This window comes from Hippichthys cyanospilos, chromosome 7, assembly GCF_059441005.1.
Source record: "Hippichthys cyanospilos isolate Australia breed blue-spotted pipefish chromosome 7, RoL_Hcya_1.0, whole genome shotgun sequence".
In the NCBI taxonomy this organism is placed as follows: Eukaryota; Metazoa; Chordata; class Actinopteri; order Syngnathiformes; family Syngnathidae; genus Hippichthys; species Hippichthys cyanospilos.
In genome coordinates this window covers 13,800,609-13,825,443 of record NC_142375.1, presented here as the reverse complement: position 1 = coordinate 13,825,443, position 24,835 = coordinate 13,800,609, and the positions used below count along the sequence as shown (strand labels likewise).

The following is a 24,835-nucleotide window of genomic DNA, read 5'->3' as shown; positions in this document are numbered from 1 at the left end:
AATCCAACGCAATTTTGACTCATTTGTGACAGTTCTTACAAGGACAAGTTACTGCCTCATGCAGCTGCTTAGCTGGAAAAAGCCTAAAGTCAGGTGAATTTCACCCAGTCAATTCTTGTCATGTGATCTTTATTGTGTTGCTCTTGTCTAAGTTGCATTTATCCTTAGTGGGTAGTAGCTTCAGGCTGCTCACTGATGTCACTGTTTGTTTCCCTCCTCCCATTTTTGTCTTTTTCGTGTTTGATTGATCTTCACCCAGCTTAATGATAGAGAGGAACATATTGTACGGCTGGAATTTGCCCAATTTAGTGTTGTGTAACTTAATTGAGCACTTTTCAAAGGAAATAAAAATCTTCTTTGCCCCATTTCATCACGGCTGTCTATCAGTCACAGGCTTGGTTGTTTGAGCATCCAAAAAAGTAGCTAATCATAATCAGTGTTGGGCAAGTTACTTCAAAACTGTCATGCATGCAAGTGATTGATCATTTTGCCTGCTTTGTTTTATCCCCACTCAATTCTATCTTTGAACTGAACTGAACTGAAAGGAATGGGCGTATGTCCATCTTGTGTGCGCATTGTCCACATTCAACGTACTGTCCATATTCAGGTTAAAAATACATTGTAATGCATTGAGCTACTCTACTTTGTACCAAATATATGTTTATATATAAAATATGGACGCCTTTACCCATATTAAACATGTTCTCACAGAAGGTGAGAGCAGACCCAAATGTAGACACTAACCACTTAATAGAAACTGCACCACTACCTGCTGTGCAGTGATCCGATGCTAAAATACAAACAATGCAAATGTAGGCATTAGCTTCCTGTTGGGACCTAACAATCGCATGCAAATGACAAAAAACACCATCAACAACAAAAAAGGCAATCTCTGTTATCCAATTTGACTCCAAATTGGAATTTAAGAAGACCCCAGTGGCCATGTTGATGTTGTTATCAAAGGCAGAACGCTGAGTCACACAGGGAACACACGCTTTTCCCATTTTCTTGAATTGAGTGAACACATATGGGCTGTATATTATTTTGTGGTAGAAGCAGATGCTCATCTTTCCACAATAGTGCTTCTATTTAAGGGAGGTGAAAATGTCATCAAAAGGAATGAGCAATAGTGCTCATACCTGAAAGAGTTTTCCGCTCACGAGCACTGAATATCTGGCATGAAAATGGGGCGTGGATGCAAAATGCTCTCCTGGTGTTGACATTGTTCACTATTCAGATAGTGACCCTTTAAAAAAACGCGACAAATTACCAAGGTTTAGTACGGTTTGGATATTTATAGAATATGACCAATTGAATGTACCAAGCTGCGTTTGATTAAGGTCTGTCCAGGTCCTGTATGTGAGGGATTTTGATGAAGTAAGTGGATTTTTTTTCTCCTGTTTTTTTTTTTTTTTTAAACATCTACTTACCTATTGGACCTCGAATAGCATTTCTCAGCAGTGGTGAGATGAAAGGCTCCTTTCTGAAGTGCTTAGCACTTGGTGTGCTTGACCAGCTGCCTTCTATTCTGTCAGTCAGAGACATTTGGCCGGGGATGTGTGAAAACCTCTGTTATCACATGAAGAGTTTGCTCTTAGACTACAGGACATGTCCAAGCACATTATCATCTCTGAGACTGTCCCATTCTGGACCTTTTCCTTTGAATCACACCATGATTGCAAGCAAACACGTAAATGCACTGATTGTGGCTTGCATGCTGATGAGATCCTGGGGGATTTGCAGTACAGGTTGGTATTCAGTCCAGAGACAATATGTTGAGAAGAGGAACAAATTTGGGTCATGTAGGCTTTGTTTTTGTTATGTTCCTTTTCATGTTCTTGTTTTGTGTTTTTTTTTCCTCGTTGTTCACGGTTTTCCAGTCCCTTGCGTCAGTGTCTTGTTAGTCTAATTGCGTCCACCTGTCCACGTCACCAGTGGAGGTGCAGGTCCAAAACTCACTGCCCGCCACCGATGCACATTAACTATATGTATATTTTTTTAAACATACTGGTGCATGCATCTGTAGAAAATCTGAACATGTTATTACAGAAACTGTTAAAAATGATTGTGTATAATAAAATGGTAACATGGTTTTATTATGTTGTTTTTTTTTCACATCCCAAATCAATGTTCAAACAATCCCTCGTTGGTGTCTCATTTGTTGCTCTTACTTTTCTTTTTCATTGCTCATAGAAGCCTTGAAGAGGGCCATATTTCTGTGTTCAGCATAGATTCAGCATTATCAGCCTCTGCGGGCCCTTGCACCAACCATAATACTGATTGATGGCACCACTTACAAAATGCTACAGATGCATTTAATGGGTAGTCCAACATTTTTATAATTAAAGGAACACCTAAGTGTCTTACCCTAAGCTCTCTGTGCTATTAAATGCGGCTGAAATGGAATCGTAAAGGGATGCTGGTGAAAACAAATAGCACTCTAAATCCATCAGCTCACAAAGAGAGATGATACCTGTGTCCTTCTTCTTGCCCATGTAAAAGTATGATCGCAGGACATTAGAGTTCCATTATTGTGGGAAACAAAAAAAGCAGAAAGGACGGTGAAGGAGTGGGTATCATGTCCGCCTCACAGTTGAGAGTCACACGTCCAATTCCAGTTTGTGTAGGACCTTCCCGTGTTGTGAAGTTTGCATGTCCTCCCTATGCCTGCATGGGATCTCTCTGGGCACTCCGGCTTCCTCCCACATTCCAAAGACATGCATGGTAGGTGTATTGGACAGTCTATATTGTCCTTTGGCGTGATTGGGTGTGTGAGTGGTTGTTTGTACCTGGGTGCCCTGGCAAAACAAGTTTACTCATTTCTTATAAATAAATAATGTGCAGAGAGCACATATCGGTGTCAGATTCTGTCTTCTTACACACATTTTTTCATCACTTCAAGTGGTCCAGTTCAGGCTGACACAGTGGTAAAGTGGTCAATGTCATCAGCTCACAGCAAGAAAGTTGTGCTGACGATGTGTGTTTGCTCCGCTTCATTTGTCAGTCTTGCAATTGACTGCTGATCCACCAGCAACTTCTCGCAACGGTATCCAAGCAATGCCGTGTTAGATGCTTTTTCTTTCAGCTTACATGTGTGGCTTTTGTGCACTCGATGTAATACTGTATTTTTCACCAGTAGATGTACTGCTGTAACGTCATTTCAGAGGTTAATTGAGTTATTGTGTACTGCCAACTCTACGGCAAGAGTATTATTGCGGGAGTTTTACTCTCAAAGGAGAAACATTATGCGTTCGGCCTACATTGCTCGCTACACTTACATGCTTTAAAGTGAAAACCAGTCCCATAATCAGATGTGGCAAAGTCAAAATAAAGTGAACGGGTGGACCGGTTGCTGAGTCTGTGCGTTGTACACTTGTGCATGCATGTGCTCGTGTGATACCTGGAGTCAAGATTTATTGAATATGGAAACATCACCCACTGTGCGCTCTGTGCTACATGTAGGCTTGACTCAGTTTCTCTGCGGGAAACTGCTGATGCTTTGGACTTGACCTTGTCGTGGGGGTCCCAGCATGCACAGTTGTTGTCATTACTCAATTAGATAGAATTAGGCACTGGATAACATGACGGCAGCATGCTGGGAAAACTGAATACAAATAATATTCAGGGCGTTAGGCAACCTTTGTTGTGGCCACAGTCACAACAGGTCATTTTAATGAGATGATAAAAAAAAAAAAAAAAGCCTGAGGATGCTGGTATAGAGGCAAACACGCACAAGTTGTTCGGTTAATGAGGTGCAAGAGTAGGACATATTCTGTACTGTTCTCTCAGAGCCACAGTATTCGTAGCGGATATCAGTAGGTCAAGTTGTTGTGACTCCTTGCTGCATGGGCACGTTTTAATTAAAACTATGTTACGGCATTTAATATGCATAGTCTCGTTTTTAAATATATACTGAACCCGTATTCGCTCTTGGTGCTGTATCATCAGTAGATGAATCAGGTTACTGTGTGATAGCGCTTAAAGAACCATGAAGATAAAGAAAAAAAAAACTGATACAGGTGATATGATTTATCATTTTGTTTGTCATTAAAATGGGAGAACGGGAGACAGCTGAGGCAGACTATAAAAATGAAATGGTTTCGAGAAAATATGGCCATTTTCCACTATTAGATAAACACATTAGCATACATACAATATGTCTGTGTTGAAACACGAACTGATGACAAGCTGTAATTACACACGAACAGAAAATTGTTTTTGCTCTCAGTGTCTGACTTATGGAGACACAAAAATCTAACTTGTATTTTACACCATGAGATGTCTTAGCATTTTTTTGAGAAAAAAAAAACAAAAAAAAAACAAAAAAAAAACATTCATATCAAACGTGTCCTTATTCCTATGTCCGTATTCCCGAGAAGGATTTATTTAATGGTAGAACCAGTACAGAATGCTGTCAGATTTAATTGTACCACAATTCATAAATTCAAGACGTGGGTTGGATCTAGACAAGCAGCTAAATGACATCACAGACCGTTCTTTTCATTACACTTTAGTTTTATCTTTTTTGATGATCATTCTCGCTAAATCTTTGCAGCTTGTCAATATGCATTCTGGTCAATTCCTTTCTCATTCTCCATCAGTGGAATTCTTCTCGGGGCTACTTAATGGCATGGTACCAATAATTTTAGCAACGTGCACACATTCTCGATTTAAATCTGTGCAATTCACAGTGGCTGGATTTTGGTTTTTGCACATCAGTCTCAACAAACCTGTAGAGGTTAGCTCTCCATTTTCATCCACAAAAGCCCCTTTTCCGTTGGACCAGTATCACAGTGCTTGGTCCTGATTGGACTTATTGCAATTACGTTCAAACAGACTGGAAACCTGTTTGATGTTTTTTAAATGGTTAACCACATAGGCAGCTCCAAGCGGCGGTAAACTTGCACGGATCATGATGACAACTCACGCTAAAAAACTGTAAAAAACTGTTTGCCCAGATTTTGAGCGAACTACAACAGTATGAATTCACGCAGAGGCCAAAATGTCTCGATTTTCAAATCTGCCTTGCGGCAATTAAACGGATAAAAACGTTTACATTTCTAAAATGAGTTTTCAAAGGTGTAGATGAAATGTTAACCGGCATTGTCTGTCGAAAGTATAAAAGTAATGTGAGATACTTTTCATGCTTGCACTGTTAACATACCTTTGCCGCTTGTTCTTCTCTGCCAAATGCCTCCATTGAAGAGGCTCCATTTAAAAGCTGACATTAACAGAATAGTTGCTCAGACGATAATTGCATCGATGATGGAAGGAATAACTCCTGTATTCTCGTATCTCCGTCCCTTATATGTGATAGAATTGCCGTTTGGAACGTCTACAAGCTCGGGCATAACAAGGAGGTCGCGCTCTCCTTCCTCTTTCAATTACAGACGGACATAAATCAAGCTGTTATTCCAGACAGTTTGGGCATCTGCTGACCGCTTTATTATAACCTTGTTCATATTTGCAAAGGGTACTTTTCCGCTGTTGCCTCTCTCTCTCTATTCCTTGCCCTGTCTGAATTAAACAGAGACAATGTTGGCTCATTAAGGTGCCATCTGGTGGAAAGCAAAATGAGGAAAGAAAGCGGAGCATGCACCTCCGACCGGCTCTAATTATCTTCCGTTCACAATCCGCAATGGATGTGATCGACTGGAAGTTGTTACATAAGAGAAGGCTAATGATGCAATAGAATTTTCATTCTTTTTCTAGAAGCATGGAGCACTGCAACGTCCACAGTTTCAGAGCACACATTTTTAGCCCTCAGGAAGTCCGTGATGCACTTTTGTGTACCACTCAGAACACAACGTTGATCATATGTGAATGCACCCAAAACATGCCCCCAGCATTGAAAGAAAGCAAAGAAAGGAGTAGCTTTGACCCACTGAAATCACCCAAAATTAAATCAGGAAAAAAAATACAGAGAAATGAGGGGAATGCCTTATTTCCAGGGCTTGAAATAATACATGTTTTGTTCACTCACAAGTTCCCAGTTACTAGCCATTAAGCATTTTTACTAGCCACAGAAACTAATAATCAACATATGATTTGGAACGGCTTTTTGTCCCCATGAAAATTAGTGCTGTCAAATTTGATTGTGACATTCCTAATCATAGATTAATGTTGCATTTAGTCAACTCATTTGATCATATGTAAAGTACAGCTTACAGCACAAACTATTCTTAAACAGACAGCTTTAGCTGGTTACAAAGTGTTTAAGGTACACACAGACTAAAAAAGACAATTAAAATATTAGTACAGTCAATCAACAATAACGTTGTGTACCATGTGCAAGCATTCTTGGTTCAGACGTGAATTCGCAAATGAATCGAGTCTAGAAAAGCTCCGCTGTGAAAACGCCATTAAGGCTAGTATATTCGCACTATGGTTGTATGTGGTTCTTTAGAGCGGAATCAAACACATGCATACACACACAAAATCGCAGAGGGACAAAGTGCAGCGTGAGTCCGAGTAGACTTGAGTAGCTACAAGCTAGATTTAATAGATGTGATATCTTTTGTCAAAATATTTCAGATGCAGTGTGCAAACATGCTAGCCTATGCCAGTGTCTACTCTAAGAGTAAAACGCTGTTTTAAATGTACAGACACAGCATAAAAGAGACGGTCTTTTGAACATCCCCCTTCACTGAACGATAAGAACCAGCTGTTGAAATATCTGTTTCTCAAGTTTTCCGAAGTCCACGAAGAACATGCAATCTTTAAAGCGATTGTACGCTAAATTACAAATGGCGATTTAATGTGTCAGGTCTAGCCATGGTGAGTTGGGAGGAGGTTGGAAGGAAGGAGACCCCAAATATGCAGGAAAACGGATAAAAAAGTGGCTCAAAAAAGGACGTTTTAACAAGGAAATGAGGCAGGACCGAACCGGGAACAAAACTGGACAACGTGTCACCAGGCAGGAGGACCAAATCAAACTAACGAGAACGCAGACAATAAAGGTAGATGCAAAAGGAACGGAAACGTGAACAAAACCCCACAAACTCACGACCAAACCCAACCAAGCATGACAATTGAGGATGAATAACAAAAACATGTCAACTCACCAAAAACAGCTGTCCCGAAGTTTCAATGCAAAATCCATTCATCTTTTTTTCCCCCTCCTTTCGTATTGACGTGGTTGCGTCGGTCCAATTTCCGTTTTGCTCTTGCTCAGCCATTGTGGGTTAAAAATAAAAAATAAAAAGTGTCCGTGCTGGCTTTGACATACTCTACGTTGGCTTGTTGAGCAACATGTTTTTTTGTTCAGGTTTAAAAAAAAAAAAAAAAAAAAAAAAAAAAAAAACTTTATTTAACTCCTTCCAGCGTTAAACATGGTGGATCAATATAGCACCGCCTCTCTACTGTGAGCGTCCAGTTACAACACGTTCTACCTGAGGCTTCCGGAAGGTGTTTTATTAGTCGATTGGCTTTTGCAGCTGTCTATCAAAATATGCACACTGCACAGAAGCCTTCCTCCTGTTCAAGCAAATCCCCGGCGCCTCAAGGCTCAAGCAGGCATGAAGTCTGCCTGGCGACACGCGTTAGCTAAATTTTAATTGGTTAAAAATTCTACACTAAAACTGCAGCACTTAGGTGGAGTGGAACCATATAGATATAATATGACACGAAAAGAACAGAATATGGAGAATACGTTTATATATATATATATATATATAATATATATATATATATATATATATATATATTTACTAAAATTGAAATTGACAGTTGTTATAGTTATTATATTTATTATAGATTATTAAAGTTATGATGTCAGGTTATTTTAGGTCAATAGGAAAAGGCCTGACGGCCCACCACTGGACAACAGTAATATTACATCACCTCATGAGCAATATTTTACTAAGCACTACACTTCCAATTTAAACTATTAATTTATTGATTTACTGTGTTAACATTTCGACCATAGCATGAATAAATTATTCAACCATTCTTCTAAAAGAAGCTACCGTCATTAATTCATGTCATTTGAAGTATCGGGTGTCGGGTGTAATGTTACACAACTAATGCAATTACAGTAATCACTTTGCTGTATGTGTAACTCGTACTTTAAGCCATTCTGGTAAACTTTATAAAACAATATCGTGATGCTGTTTGTAACACATGTATTTTAAAAATTTCATTTAGTGACGTTGGCACTTTGAAAAAACTTTTTTTCCCCATTATTTTCATTTCAGGAAAAGATGAACTCTTCCTTTTTTGAGTGAATTTTCAGTAACTGTTGACGCATCCCTCGATAGATGGCATTCGCCCAAGTCATGATTTCACTCAGTCTTTGCTTCCGACATGGAGAAATAAGTATTGTAACCTGTAGAGTGTGAGTAGGCTGGTAGTTTCTCGATAATTCTGACACTTTGACATGTCTTTGCTGATGACTTACATTAGCTTGCATCAGGACTAGAAAGGAAAGGAATATGGTACACTGCAAGAGTGTCCCCACCCCCACTGTCACATATTCTACTTCAAAATGAATTTCTACAGCGACTCAGACATCTACTCCATGATGCAAGTTATCAGTGCATTCTTATCCAAAGGTCTGTTGAAGTGAAAATGAAATAAATGAATAAAAGATAAGATTGATTGATTTGATTGTTGACCTTGGGGAAACAATGTGAAGTTACTAGGAATTCATTTTCATGTTGAGTGCAACTGGTTAGCATAGCCGATAACAGTTAAGGGACTCGAGTTTGAGTTTTTAGTAAAAACATGCATTGCAGGTATATTGGACCTACTAAATCGTCCTTAGGTGTGACTGGGTGCGTGGATGGTTGCTCGCCTCTGTGTGCGCTGCAAGTAAAACAAGTTAAAAAAAAATATATAGTCAAGTAAGTATATAAGTGTTCAACAAAGTCGCAAGTGGTACAAAAACAACTTTGGAGCTGTTCAGCAAAGTTGAAGAAAGTCAATTATATAAAAGGGTACAAACTAAATAAAAGAAAGGGGCATGAAAATATGCAAATTACAGTTACTTCTGGACATTTCTTTTTGTAGTTATAATTAGAGTTCCGATTCACTCCCAAAATGATCCTTTCATGTCAACGAATGAACAAATTCCTAAGTGTTGTGCACTTACACTCGCTATATTTGCAACGTTGCCCTAGCCAGTCCTGCAGCCAGTCCCAGGCGTCCCCCACTTATGGCCTGATGACGGCTGGGATAGGCACCAGCAAGCCAGCCACCCTAGTGAGGATAAGCGGCTATAAAAAGAAAAAATGGATGGATATTCACAGCATACATTGATCAATATGATTTACATGTACCTTTTTGAAAATATATCTTTAATGTACTGTACACATACTAATCATTTTGAATGGGTTACTCGTTGCATTTCGCTGGAAAACACACTATAGTCCAACAACTTATTAAAATGATTCTCATAGTGGTAAACGGTGAGTGGAATGCGCTTACTTCCATTTACCTATTTGAAAACAAAACTTTAATGTACAGAATAGCATCGTAATGGACATATGGGGAGATTGATAAGGATTTAATTCATATAAAAGAGTGGCTCACAAGTCCAGTCCTCGACAGCTCCCATCAAGCCTGTTTTCCCTCCTCCAAGACATCTGATTGAAATGTTAACGAGCTTCTGCAGAGCTTGTTGATGAGCTGATCATTTGAACGAGGTGTGTAGTTGAAGGGTTAACACAAAAACAGACACGGTAGGAGCTCTTGAGAACCAAACTCGGGGACCCCTCACATAGGATAACATATTCCTCATTGAGCATGTAAATCAAGTTTAAATTTTGATACCCACAAACTAATAAGCAATCTATAAGCATGAAACGTGTTTTCATGGGTGTGTTAGAAGATCGATAAAGATGAACATCACAGAGAAAAACGTTCCATCAGACGCCGAATGAAACAAACTATTTACAACGGCCTTGATGGAGCGCTGGACTTGGACTTTCATTTAGTCAGAGTGAATTACAAAAAAGCGACAGCTCACTGTGAAGCAACTTCCTCCAAAGGTGAAACACAGGCCAAGGCATAAGTCATTAAATTCGGGGGCAGTTCTGTTCTGCAGGTTACACACAAGGCCACTTTCCCAGAGAGGACGCGGTTTGGCTCATAAAACTCAATGCCTCCATTCTGAATGACGACTGAAAAATTAATAGTGCACGACAACAACATAAGAATTTCATGGTGAATAACGGTAAGGAGCAATTGCGACGACAATTAGTATTATAGCTGCTGTGCCATTGTTGTTTGAACAACAGCAGGAAAAGGGTCACAATGGGCAAGATCATTATATTCAAGCATTTTTAGATGCTGACCACAACCCACTTCTTAATCCTGGGTCATTTCATGTTATTTCTTCTTTTATCCCTAGTGCTCTTACCACTAATGGTAGCATGGAGTGGTACCTTCAGTGCACAGGAGGGAATCAAATAGTGCAGCTCCCCCAGGGTGGCACATTATTGCATGTCATGGCCTTAGAGTTTGCGATAATTCCAGACGGCGTCAAGAGAAACCGGAAATACTTTGCCAAAAAGAATGGCTGAACAGAGGCTTAGGAGGGCACACCCCAGCAACAGGACATCTTTCTAATTCATGAATACAGTCAGCAACATAAAATGTAATCCCAGTCACGCTTGGGATGTGCGATCTGAGTTGGGCTATTTTTCCACAAGTGTTAGAATTAAAGATCCAGCCACTAATTTCCGCCCTCGGGGCAGCATCCTTTGCATACACACTAATCTAGCCATCAAATACATGAGGCACCCGCAGGAAACGCCGGCTGGTGTGAAAAGGTGTGAAAGCCCGAGGTCGATACCGGTCGGGGCAACTCCAGAACTCTGGGCTCCATCCTGCGCGAGCTGAGGCCAAGACAGACTCTCCTGAGTACAGACTCCAACAGCTGTATCCCTAAATTATTCAAATCTGATACGGAATTATAGCAAAGGGGCTGAATAAAGGTTTTTTTTTCCGGTTTGTTATTCTTTCTCACTCAATGGGGAAGTTTAGAAAACATCCTCTTTTTTCTTTTTTTCCCAGCGCAGTCTGTCACGTTTCATTTAGAGTACACAGATGTACGCACACAGGGATTACTGTAGTTAGACAGTGTCACAGAAAGGAATTAATCCCTCCATTAACTGGACTGTGTAACAATATGTCCCTCGTGGCCCTGTTTGCTAAATACAGAGTACTTTGGTGATGCACGGATGCCTGATGCATGTTGTGTGTAATAGCCATTAGCACGGCGAGGACACAAAAACAGCTGTATTCCTTCCCTGGGACTAAACCAATGAATTTTGCAAAACGCGTGATATATCATCCTCGTCGATACTTTTGATTTCAGAGCGTTGCTGTGTGCGGTCTTCATGGTGTGAAAGGATTCCTCAAGCATCGGGCGGCATGGGAAAATACAGGAATATGCGTCACATTCTTAAGCGGAACTAATTGACAGCGGCACGGGCTTGCAGCTTGCAGCTCAGACAAGCTCATTTGAGGCCAGCAGTCAGAATTGCTCCTCATTTTGGAGAGCTGCTGGCTGTGAACATTCTAGGATTTCTTGCTTTGCTGACAGAAGGTTTTTTCAGCCTTTCAAGCCCTCCTGTTCTTAGCCTCTATCCTTTAACAAGCCAACAGACTTAAGAAGGATCGACAAGGACTTCATTGGTCAAAATGAGATTATGGGCCTTGACATAGTCAGCAGTTGACTTTGAGACCGTGACACCAACGAGCCGTAGCTTATGCTGTTCATCATACGGATGGTAGTGTAACAGACAGTGGTGTCATGAAAGTAAGACTCTGAGCATGAGCGGACAATGGAAATACCCAAGGGCAACCTGGAAGGAATTATGAAATTAAAACAACACCGTTTGCCCATTTAATAAAAGTTAATCTTCTTCCACATGTAAATGTTTGTAGTTAGATTCACCATCATACGGTGGAGTAAATCCTGATCAGGCTAAACTACATGAAATGTGTGACATAATAGCGTTAAGAAAGCATTTTAAGTCTTAAATTAAGATTTCCCACAGTTAAGGACTTAATTATTCTCAAAAATGACACTTGATCTTTAAATCCACATTCCAAAGTCAAGTTGCACCAGACTCAATTAACATCACTGCTTTTTTTTTTTTTTTTTTTGATATGCACTGCTGAGTATTGCTCATATTTTAGGGCTTTACATGATCACAATGTTGGAACCAACCAACCATAAGTTAAATAAAAAAAGTAAAAAAAAAACAACAAAAACAAGAAACAATAATTAATCACTGAGCCAATCAAAAGCTGCACTAATCTAATGAATTCAAACAACATGCTTATTAACCTTTTACTAGGCACAGCAGCCACTTTCAGCTGATAGTCTAAACAGGCAAAAACGGCCTTTATTAGGCACAAATTTGATCTATTTTTAAGTCCTAAACAGGATTTTAGAGAAATTTAGTGCTACTTTAGTGGTACTTTAAATTATAAGCAATGGCTGTTACGGACAATTTCGTTGAAAGCGGTCGCTGTGCCCAGTAAAGGGTTAAACCACTCAGTGAAAAGTCACTATTTGGATTGAGGCAGGATTGGCCCACAAAAATTCACATGTAATTGACACCCAATGAAATGCTTTGGGGAAAAAAAAAAACATGTATCCCCTAAGTACTCTTTGTAAATATGTGGCAGACATGCCTCTCACATTGGTCCTCATTTATGGACGTTTGAGAACAAACGCGACCTTCGTCTTTGCCCCTTCAAAGAAGTAATGTAAGAGACGTACGTATTGGTTGTACGTATCAGCCTTTTTTTTTTTTTAATGTATGCACTTTCCTAACCTCTTTCCATGCCTCTTATAAGGAAATGCTTAATATAACATGTTGAACAAACATGGCAGAACAAACAGAAAGTGGCTATTGTTGGTCAAATAACACACTTTAATGTGAGCACTACTGTATACCGCTCAGGCCGATTCCTGTTTAAACAACCTTGTGTCTGGATTTCATCGCGCCTGGTGCCATCCTTTTTGTTGATTACCAGAATTGCTAAATACAAAAAGTCAAAATAGCTGCAGAAATTGAATTTGTGGCAGATAACAACCCATTCCCTGTGCAGTGTGCAAAATAGCAACAAACAGCATGCCGGCTGACGCAGATTGGAAGTGTTGTATCCAGCAAATGCAACAGTAATGAATAAACATGAACCTTAGAGGGCCAAGTTGAGGGATTTATTAGAGATAAAGGGAGCGTATGCATGGATTTTCAGAGCAAACCACAACTAGTCAAACCACTCGGTTTATATTTATGCGCTACACAAATTTCAGTCAAGGTTATCATAGTTAGTGATCATTAAATATAAAAAAAAAAGGCAACACAATATGGATGCTTTGGATAAAGCACTGTATTGGAACAAGGAAACTACTTGGATGCTGACACTTTTGGGTAGCTTAAACTTAAGTAATTATTCCTACTACTAGTCATGTTTTATGTTGCAAAAAAAAAAAAAAGAAGAAAAAAGAGGTATATCAACCCCAACAGTCTCTTCTCTACAGCACAATCCAGGAATTCCATTCAGACATTTTAAATGTGAATACAAGCAGCCAGTCGGCATCGTGTTAATAATAAGACTACAATATCCACTGCCATCGTTTTTTTTTTAACCTCTTCCTGATATGTTTTTTTTTTAATAAATTTCATATTTTTGTCACAGTTTGGCTCTCATACGTTAAGCTACGATAAGATTGATAAATAGTGTTACTCGTGTGTGTGTGTGTGTGTGTGGTGGCTGCTAGAGACCCACAGTCTTCACAGGAGCCCAGGTGCGGCAGTTGAAAATGTACTGTCATTCTCCTGAGGTGTAGATGTGTACACACGCAGGGGAAACACAACGGCGGGCTAACACAATGTGAAATCTTTTTCTTTTTTAGAAAGAGTCCATGGCCTTGAATTCGCTGAGGGCCTGGACAGGTGAGATGTGTTTCTTCTGAGAGCCTCGTCGCACACGGGTCTGGCACTCCTCCGGCTTCTCCCTCTTCACCAGCGGCTTCTTCTCTGGAGCTTTCATGCGCCAGGACACAACGGGCGAGTTGACGGCGGCGGTGCCGTACACCTTCTGGTACTTGGTGGAGGCTACGTAAGACGCTTTAACCGTCAGCACCACGGCGTTCATCAGGTTCTTGGCGGCCTGGATGAGCGAGGTGGCGCTATCCAGCTGCGAGAGAGAGAAACATTTAAGGTCAAGTCCGATGAGTCAGTTCTTCGACGCGTCGGCTCGTTTCGCGCATGAGGAAGCATTAGCGCTACTAGGTGGGAGATCTTTGCCGCAACTGTCAATTAAGCGAGATAAAACCGAGTGCTCGCCGTATGACGTCTTTCTTCTGCGGCTGCTAATGAGCCGAGGCGGGGTTAGGTGCGCTCTGTTTCCGTCTGTTTTGTTTGGCTGACATTTAAGGGTCGCCGGCCAGTGGGCATCCTCGGACCACATGCGGAGACGAGTCAACTGCTTATTTTTAATGAGTGTGGATTCCGGCCGACCACCACGGAAAGGTTCAAATCTCAGCGGGATGCGTACATCCAACATGGAATAAACATGTATACAAAAGTTCAAAGAAATCATCGGGAGGGTCTCGGGAAACCCGAAGATCAACGGATGAGAGTCTCTCATTTGAAATCCACAAAAAGTTCACGGCCGCGTAATGTGGTGATATGAAGTAAAAATAAAAACTATTAAGGGCGATTTTATTCTGAAAGTCGTCCTTTTAATTTGTGCGCGTGGGCAGGACGGGCGAGCGAGCAAGAGCGACAACTTTTCTTCGGTGTGCTCAACTTATTGAGGGGCGAACGTTGGTGAGCGGCGGTGTAAGTAGCGGCTCTTTGGATCTCACCGGGCTTCGCTTAAGCTCGGAATGTTATTGAGACGCGATTAAGACGTTCAGTCTTGTTTTTTGTGTCGCGAAGACATTTTGTATATGCAAAATGAAAAACCAATCAAGACTTTGTCAGAAAGTCTTAAAAATGTCACGGAACAATTCAGAGCTTGAACAAACGAGCTCCTGAGCATTTGCTGCTTTTGTCAAAACTTCCATATATTCGGATCTCAGTGGGATCGGGGCTTTAGTGACATCACTGCTACATCTAGCAGGGTTGGGACAAGATCTCGTGCCACGAGTGATTAGAATGTTACGAGATTCCCTAGTCCCTGCATGGCATGAGATTCACTTTGCGTCAGCGTGCCCGTCGCGCGAACTCCTTTGACTACAATACAAAACCTACGCTCTTCGCGCTCTTCTGAACGCGGCATTAGACTGTGAACTTGTAACGTTACATGACAGCAAATCAATACCTTCTATTATGCTATGAATACCACGCATGGAAGTTCTTGAAACATAAAGCAAATGACTTGTTGAAGAAGGGTGTTGATGCAGAATCACAGATGGCCTACAGAAGATGGCTTCCAGAGAGTTAGGGTCTAACTCCCTTATTTACTAAATGCACATCAGGAAAAGGGTATGCAAATACTCTAGATGAATTAAGTACTGTATGTGCAGTGTGATTTATCAAACCTGAGGCAAATTGCGATGGTCGATTTTTTTTTTTTTTTTTAATCCCGCGTCTGAAAGGCATATGCAAACTGCACCGCACTGCATAACCATAACGAGGAGGCGCAGGCAAAATGCAAAGTCAGGGGGAGAATGGATATTTTCCGCTTGTGTAAACATTTTTGGAATGGCAGAAACCAAAATGATTTTGACATATTGGCTAATCAGTAAGGACATTTTGAAGCTTGTGATTGATTTAAGAGAGCCGATCACAAGAAGAAGCCGCACTAGACGACCAAATGCATTTCTACTCTGCATGTCCTTTCGTACAAGTCATTTAAGAGCACTGTGACAAGTGGTGCTGCCTAAGATTTCAAATACGGAGGATGGGCACATATATTCAATTGGCACAGGCGTGGGCCACTTGCGTCTTAGCTTCCCCAGATTTATTGGAGTGCAAGATTAATTTTCTGTTCCTCGGTAATATGTTTGTTTGCCTCGTCGACTAAAGCGTCCCACTACATCAATACAGACTTCCTTTTGCGACTGCAGTGGGCTCCTAAATTTTTGTTTGTATTTAATTTTAACCCATTCACTGCCAACCCAACAAAAATGGACCTTTGAATATAGCCCGCAATGGCAGTGAATGTTTAAAAGGTATAGTGTGGCGAATCGGTGGCATCTAACGGTGAATTAAGGTTATTATAATAAAGCTTTCTTGATCATTTGAATCAGGCGACTTGGGGAAATAAACTTGGCAAACATGCGGGATACTGACCCTCGAGGACCGATTTAAAAAAATAATGTTTTAACTATGACTAACTCATTGATCGCAATCAATGCGTGAATTTGACACCTGCATTTAAAATTGTTCTTTACTGTTAAATACCTAACATGCTAAAGCAATGCAGACTAATTGGACACTTAATGTGATCAATGTTAATAGGGTCCATGAGACAGAAAAAGCCTACCATGCATTTTAGCGAGTATTATTAGATTGAAATTGGCTCAGAAAAAAAAAAAAAAATGCATCAGCGTTCATTTGGAAGAGTCATCGCTTGGTCTTCTAACCTTCACTCTGACCTTGAACTGAATATAGTGGGAGGGCTGCAGCTCACAGTATAAAATGCTGCTTAAGTGTAGTGGTGGCCCAAAGGTGACAGTGAGTAGTGGACATACTTACCCCAGACACAATGAGCTCCCCGCCCAGGTTCTGCACTTCAGCTTTCACTTTGCTGCAAATATTGAGCTGATGACAGTAGAGTGCGATTCTCTGTAGGTAGGCCAGGAGATCCTGTTTGCAGGCTGAGTCGGGACACTGGATAGTCAAAAGGAAACTGAGTTAATAATAGTCATAAAATGCTGCTGGTTTCTTACACAGCAGGGATGTAGTGGGATGAGATGTTTTCCTGTTTGGCCCAAACATTCTCTGACTTGTTCTGTGCACAGCAGTGTGTAGGTAGTGCAAACAACGCGGTTGAGATGTTACTTAACACTTAACATTGTCATTTGGGAGCCGACTACATGTTAAAAGCTAGTGAGACCCTTTTGTTGACGCCATGCCACTGTTTAGTCACTCGGCCAAAGACCACTGTAAAAGTTAGAAAGAGTAACAAGTGATGTCACCTTTGTAAAGTAAACTGTGACTAAAAAATAAAAAGAAGAGTTTTATTATGATTTTTTCTGGCAAGAATTCCTCCAAGGCAAGAAATCATTGCATGGCCATCATCATGATAAAGCAGCTTTGATTTCTCCTGCCGCAACCCTCACCTCCTCTTGCGTACTGAACAAAGCAAATTCCATGCTGGTTGAAATATATCTTTTGCACTGAAACTTAGTTGCTAATACAATGCTGCTCGTAACAGCCCCTTTCCCACTGAGGGGCTAACATCGGCTAGTGTCCAAAGTCGCAAACATTCTCAAGCGTTTGCTAGATGTTGCCAGATGTTTGTCTGTACTGCTCTTCCCACAAGTGTGACATCTGGCGACCGCTTGGCCAACGCTTGTGACCTTGGACGAACCTTGATGAGATCAGCAGAGCCGCTACCTTCGCTGTCACTCACCAACATTCACATCTCAATGGGATAGGGGTTTACAAGGTAACTAAACATTTGTGGAATATGATTTAAGCAACAAAATCCACCATTTTTTTCCCCACTACTCTGATAACCACCAATCACAGCTAACATATTTTTGTTAGGTCATGTGAATTGCACAAGCAGAACAAAAGCAAGATGGATAAATAGATTAATTTTGCTGCTTAATTCATATTCCACAGTATTAATCAGAATGTCATGTTTAGACTAATGGTGTTGCATAAAACACATGATTTGATTTAATGCTTCAGATTCTCAATTGTATATTCACATGTATAGTATGCTACCTACAATGCTGCTGATTATTCATGCTGAAATTGACACTGACTTCCATCGATGGTATACATGCAAAGAGTTTTTGTTTTTCTTTCAGGATAATGCAGGTTTATCCCAAGGCCTTTGAAGGTGAACATATAAGTGGGTACTAGTTTAGCATCAACTAAAGTTCCGAGACATAAAGAGACGGGAAAAGCTACAGAAATGTAATTTGAAGAAATCGATGGCATTGGACAAAACAATAAAAAACAATACTTTTCTGAACTGTGCTGTTATGAACCTTCGTTCAAAAAGTCTTACTCGTGACAAGTACTGCAAAATTGCATGGAAGGTCAATTTAATTTGCCCTGTAAAGGTTACGAGTGCATTTTAGGATCATTGTGAAATTGAACTCAAAAGTCCAATATCTCTAAGTTTTGTCAGTAGTGTACATATATTTATATTCATGTATATTCATGAGTAGTTTGCCATTCACAGCTGCAGGTATTGAATTTATTATTCATGTTCAGTCGGCACATACACCGGTATTTGATTATTTAATAGTCTTACTCTTGTGTGCTGTTTCTTTTCACTCGGCTGCTTTTACGCAAGACAACTAAAGGTTTACTTTACTCATTTAATTCGATTTGGACTTTGTTAACTCACAACCTTGATTTTGCTGTAAACCTGAAGATGACCTTAAAATGCCAAAATCTGTAAACAGTTAAAAGGGTAGAGAACATCCTACATATGGTCAATACTAATGTGTTTTTGTGCGATATTCAGCATTGTGATCAGGAAGCAAAGTTTTCACGCTAAAAAGAAATGCAAGAGTTGTGTGCATGTTATATATATTAAAATGTGTTTAGATTTATTTTCTATATACTGTGTAAGTTTATGGATTGAACAGATGGCTAATCCGTATGGCTGTCTATCACCATTAAGGCAAGAATACATTTAACACAAACTGTAATTAATAAAATAAGTTCTATTGTAAAGCGTATACAGTACATATTACATCATACTATTTTCAACAGTTGTAAAACAACATTTTTTTTTCCAACTAAGAAGAAAAGAGTAGGTTTGTAGAAGTATAATTGCTTCCATAGTGCGTCCAATTGAAAACAGCAAACAATGCAAGACAAAAGCGGCACGGCTCCGTCACTTTGTCGATGATAACTCGGGAGTACGCCACACTGAGGGAAGTCAAGATGATGTTGATGCTGGGTAGTTTATTTATGTGGCGGCATGATGAAGGACAGCTTAAAAGGAAATTGGAGTTGTGCCGCAGCCAGACAAAGGCAATCTTAAAATACAGATTCCTGCTGATTCTGATGAACAACAGTCTGCACCTACAAGGCTTGCTAGCGATATTACCTGCGGTATGTCTCTTCACATTTGTCCTGTGACTATGAATAAAGATTAGCTAACAACTGGCGCAACAGCTGGTCCCCTGTTTCCGTAGCAACAATGTGCCTACAGCTTTCAAAAGTAAACACTTTTTGGCACTTTTAATGAGCAGCTTAGCGGTGCGCATTTGTGTCCTTATTTTATCCCCTTGCAATGTTTCAGTATATTGTGTTTTTTTGGACTGCGCTTCTCAGATGGGGGTACGAGTGACCCCGAGCGTATGCAAAGGCACTTCAGGGGTTACTTTAGATTTTAACAAGGTCGCTGCAGGTATCAGGAAATAGTCTAAACTAATTGCTTTTTTAAAATGCTTTTAATGCCGTGACAGGAACAGTGATTTTTTTTTCTTTCCAAAGTAAGAGAAAATGAATTGGAACAGGAAATGCCTTGCTGCTAAATTACCTTATAGTCTTTTTTGTTGTGTCAAGTTTTATATGGATGCACGGTGTCAATGGTGACAGTAGGCCACTGCAGGTATCAGGAAATCCAAACTAATTGAATGCTTTTAATGGCGTGACAGGAACAGTGTTTTTTTCCTTTTTTTGTCAAAGTAAGGGAAAATGGACTGGAACATGATGCAGGTTACTGCTAAATGATCTTATAGTTAGTCTTTTTTGTTTTATCAAGTTTTGTACGGATGCACATTGTATTGAAAGATGATTTTGCACAATCTATTCCAGAGTTGCTGAATAAAATATGTCTAGAGCTACCATTACAAATGTAGTTCCAAAATTCAATAGATCAGTCATGGATGGCACATCACTGATTTTTAGGTCTTTTTTATTCCATCTAATGCTGTGCGCTGCTTTGGAGGTTCTTTGCTGAAAAAAAAAGAACGAGGGGGGGAGGGTACATCATTGAAAAAAGTTGTGAAGCAATGTTTTTTGGTAGCAATTACAACCTAGATTTGTATTTGTCCACAACAAAACATGTCCTTGATTAAAAGAAAATCATAACACAATCAGGCGCCATCTGCAATAATGAAAACTTACATTTTTATCCCACGGCTTTATTTTGATTGGGACATCAAAATTCAACGTTCTTTTGAGCCTTATTCTACAAATTCTTGTGGAAATGTGTGGGGTAGGTTTTGTTTAATCCTGCTAACTACCTAACACAATTCAAACAATGCCTTCTGCTAGTGTTTGGTGGAGGTTATTATACACTTTGATCTTCCCTGCTGGTCTTTGAACAACAGGGAATCTGAAAATAACTGCCTCAGTCTTCAGCTATGGCACCGTTTGCTCGTATTCACTGTAGGTCTATTCCGGAATCTTTCCGGACTCTTGGCCAACTAAACCCCTTGTGGTTTAGGAACTGCAGCATCTACTCCAACACCGTGAGCATAACTGGGAAAGAAGAGCCTCCTTTTCGACATTAATATTAAACGTTCCTAACTAGAGCGTTCAGAGCCACTGTGTGGGGGAAGGCAAAGCTCATTTTCTTAGCTTGTGTGCTCGGGCAGTGGGGGACGGAAAACATCTCACTGCGATACGCATATACCCCCCGCCACTACAGTTTCCTGCCCACTCCCTTTGAGCATAATAACCACGAACATGTTCTTGTCCTTCATTCAGATCAAAGTGTATTATAGGATGAAACAGTCAGACTTTGTTAACCTACAAGTGCCATTTGAAGGAATGCTTTACGTCGTCCGTGGCAATGGCCACGACGGGAGGGAGCACTCGAGCAAGGCGCCGCCGGAAGCTTCCTGTAAGTGTCTGAATGTAGCCTGCAGTGCAGCTGAATCTCATAGAGCATTCAGTGAGGCAAAAGAAAGCATCTCCTTGGGCGCGATCACTGTTAACTGCACTTCACACTGCTGGCACATGAACACATGCGCGCATACACATTGCTGCCCGTGGCCCGTTTGATGCACACATGACACAATCGTCCCCGTTTGTACTGTTGACTTATAGTCCATTTTTCCCACAGGCTGCCTGTCGAAATCAACACTATGGCTCATTGACTGACCAGGCACTCTTTGTCTGTGTGATAAGCTGCTTCCAATAGCGGTCTGACTCAGAATGTTTGAGAAATACTTAGCTTGTTTCAATCCGGTTATGTTCCCTTTGTAATTATGTCGTGGTTATTATATAAAGGACCGGAAAACAAATGCAACATGTTCCCGGCGGATAATTCAGGAGGATGGTGTGAACTTTGGTGTCCAAACGACAGCTGCACGCTTTCACAGCGCGTCAACATGTCAACTCCAAGCCGCACCTCACATGGAGGTTGCAAAAAAAGCATAATTATGAGTCAGTTTGAATTTTCTGTGTGCCCTTCTAATTATACTTGCTTGTTTCCCTTTTAAGTAAAACAACAACAACAAACACAGAAAGAACAGAGATGTTAAAAAGAAGTTGAGCATGTTTGAAATGAAAATATAGTGACAGCTCCCAGTCGTGCATGTTACACAGTTACAAAATATGCCTTCCAGCTGACCGGACCACTGCAGTGATGTTAAGTTGTCACCTTCTTTATTCAACAAAGCTGGTTGTCGTTGGATTTGGACACCCAACATCTGACGCTAAAGAAATAAGGCTGCTGAGATTTCATGAATAATACAAAAAAAATCATTCTAGAGGAGGTCTGCTTAGGATTTTTGCTTCAGTGACCGAGCTAACATGCTGAGTGTTTAGATACAGCATGTATTTATAGCATTATGCATGTTTGCCATGCATTCTCAACTGCTCTGGTGACCAGTGTAGAGATCAACTTGACCAAATAGTGACCAGCAGTGGTTGACTTGACCTAGTTAGTATACTGGAGCGTTGACACAGTGGCAGGTACTAGAAATACTTCATATCAAGCAGAGAAGGAGATTCAAGTCGTTGTGACTTGGACTCATCAATTCCACTTATTGACTTGTGATTTGACATCAGACTTTATAGCCATTAGAATTAAAATCAAATCTAAAATGAACCAGATGCACTATGAAAGTGCACACTGAGATGGCACTCAGAACTATACATTTTGGAATAAGTGCATTCAAAGGTAATTGTGGATAACACTAAGAAAATGGTGGTCAAGTTCCTCTTCTCTCTAGCCTTTGACATTAGGTTAAGTGCCTTTTTCTAATTTGCATGAAGAAATGATAGTTGGCTCCAATGAATCCCACAAGTCATGTCCTTCTGTCTAACTTGGGGCCCAAATGAATGGCCCAAAATATCACTGTTGGAATTTAGGTTACACAGGAGGTGAATTCATCTCTGTGTTTTTGTTTTTGTTTTTTTTGTTGACAACTATGCATGTGGTACGTGTTTTTATGTCTGTCTATGACATACTGAATCTGACCTATTTGAAAATAATTATACATGCATACATATATTCCAAAGGTTCCTCATTTTCAGTTTTCGGGCAAACATTTTCATTTTGGACTTTTTCTTTTCAAACAATGGAGTACCATGCAAAACCCTAATAGAAAATTCAAAGTCCAGATTAGGAGTGAACCTCTGACTACAAGGGCTGTATGAAACACGTACTTAAAAAATAAATAAACAAATAAACAAATAAAAGAAACGAAATTGCTTTACTATTCCATCTCTCTAAAAAGTAAACACATGGTAATTTCGCCTCAATCTGAAAGGGGTACTCTCACTGAAAGGAATGTATAGCACCTTAAAAGTCAGTGTGAAAATCAGTGGAAAATGAAACATTGCTAAGGTAAATGGGTTGCCGCTTGAGGTTTTTCTATGTCAAGTGCAGTGCTTAAATGACTATGGAAGACACCCCCACCCCCTGCCTACTGCTTCATACACACACTCATCAATAGGCCTGATGCGGAGTCATTGTGACAAGGTTTGCTACTTAAGGGACCTGTCTGAAAGCATTGGAGCTGAATTCTAACTGTCAAGGCCCAGTGCCCTCGACAAGCACAGGTTACCCTCAATAATGTGCAAATGTAAAATGCATGTCGACTACATATGGAATAAAGACAAGTAATCAAAGTTATGTTGCTACTTACGTAACAGCATGAACACGCCTGATAAAATGGAAAGGTTGTTTCTTCAATTTTAATCACTATTTCTTTTCAGATGGTGAAATTGTTTTTTTTTTTCGATGTAGAAAATGGAAAGTGGTGACAAGTCCTTTCAGTTACATATACAATATTAGATGGCAAATGTATTTTTCCATATATGAAATGGAAAGAGGGTAACAGGTTCGTACAGCCACATATAAAATATATTCTAATGTTTTTTTTTTTTTATGTGTGGTATGTTTCAAGGGACTTTTTTGTATGAATTAATTTGTTCTCTATTGTAAGAGAAATCCACTTTTCCATTTGCCATTGTGTAACAACGTGCCAGCTCTCGCAAATTGAGGCTGATTGGCTAAAATTGCTTTATATTGTGGGTTAATGGTGCCACGTGTTGTTTTGGCATGCGGCTTAAAATCTGCTGAAACAATGACATAATGACAGATAACACCAGTGGAATAACTAGACTCTATGGCATCTTGATCCATGAAACGTCATACATCTACCAGGTTACAAATGGGACTGTTTAAAAAAAAAAAAAAGACTGAAGATTTACGGTAAACTGTTTACTGTGACAATCTGTTCTGATCTGGTGTGCACCAATAACATTTAATAAGTATCACCAATAACATTTAATCAGAACAAGCATTTTATAAAGATGCGACACCCCGAGAGGATTGTATACATCATGAGATGTTTCCAAATGGAGGTCGGCCTTCTATTAGTTACTGTAATTGTGATTGTTTTTACACTTTTATTAAAGCAACAGCCTTATAAAAATGAGTAACAAGTAGTTAAAAAGCAGCTCTCCCATTGCAGACCAGCTCTGATTAGAAGCCGCCTTTTACAAGTGTGTAAATGTCAAAGTCCCTGAGCATTTATGTCTGCACATGCACACAGGAAACAGTCCGGGTAACTGGAATGCAACTTTTGATCGGCTGGCAAAGGAATAAAGACCACCTCTGTTAAACTGAATACATTTTGTTTATTCTACCTGAGGACAAGTATGTGCCCTGATTTGAATCCTATTGCACATTTTTGGAAGACGCTAAAACATAAGGAAAATGCCATTTTTTTCCTTTCATTCATTTAGAAGTATCCACCGTTTTTTGTTCATGTATATGGAACATTTACGTTTGGTTTCAGAACACAGTTTAATGCTAATCAGAATAAAAGTACATCAGGTACTGACATTTGAGGGTTTTCTTTCACTCTGACAAGAGATGCCTTTGCTTCCATTAAAGTAGTATATTTAGTGATGATATTTCAAAGACGGCCACTTTTCTTTTGATCTCAAATGCATGCACAAAGAATACTGCACTTTTCATGCAACAAAAATACATTAATGATGATGAGATACTAACAGTCAAGGCTAAAATGATTCATTCTTGGGCTGGATAAAGTGAATTTTCACAGGAAATGACAAGTGGCAGAACATTTTTTTTCTTCCTTTTGCATTACTTTTTGATTTTTTTTTTTTATTTAATATTTTGCCATTATGAAAAGTGGGGTCGGCGGCCTTAAATATTCAAAGAACAAAAATTAGATGAGGGGTGCGGCCAACGGGCCAGAGGAGGTTTAATGCAGCCCTGAAGATGATTCCGT

General features: G+C 40.0%; 1 protein-coding gene across 1 annotated transcript in view; it reads right to left on the bottom strand.

Moving 5' to 3' along the window:
* Nucleotides 1-13,166: 13,166 nt before the first annotated feature.
* Nucleotides 13,167-24,835, bottom strand: part of ctnna2 (catenin (cadherin-associated protein), alpha 2) — a 219,622-nt gene continuing 207,953 nt past the window's right edge. The window contains exons 17-18 of the mRNA XM_088420189.1: nucleotides 16,674-16,808; nucleotides 13,167-14,163 (exon numbers count right to left, since the gene is read on the bottom strand). Coding sequence (XP_088276315.1) covers nucleotides 13,876-14,163; nucleotides 16,674-16,808 — 423 coding nt within the window. The 3' untranslated portion in view covers nucleotides 13,167-13,875. The remainder of the gene's footprint in view (nucleotides 14,164-16,673; nucleotides 16,809-24,835) is intronic.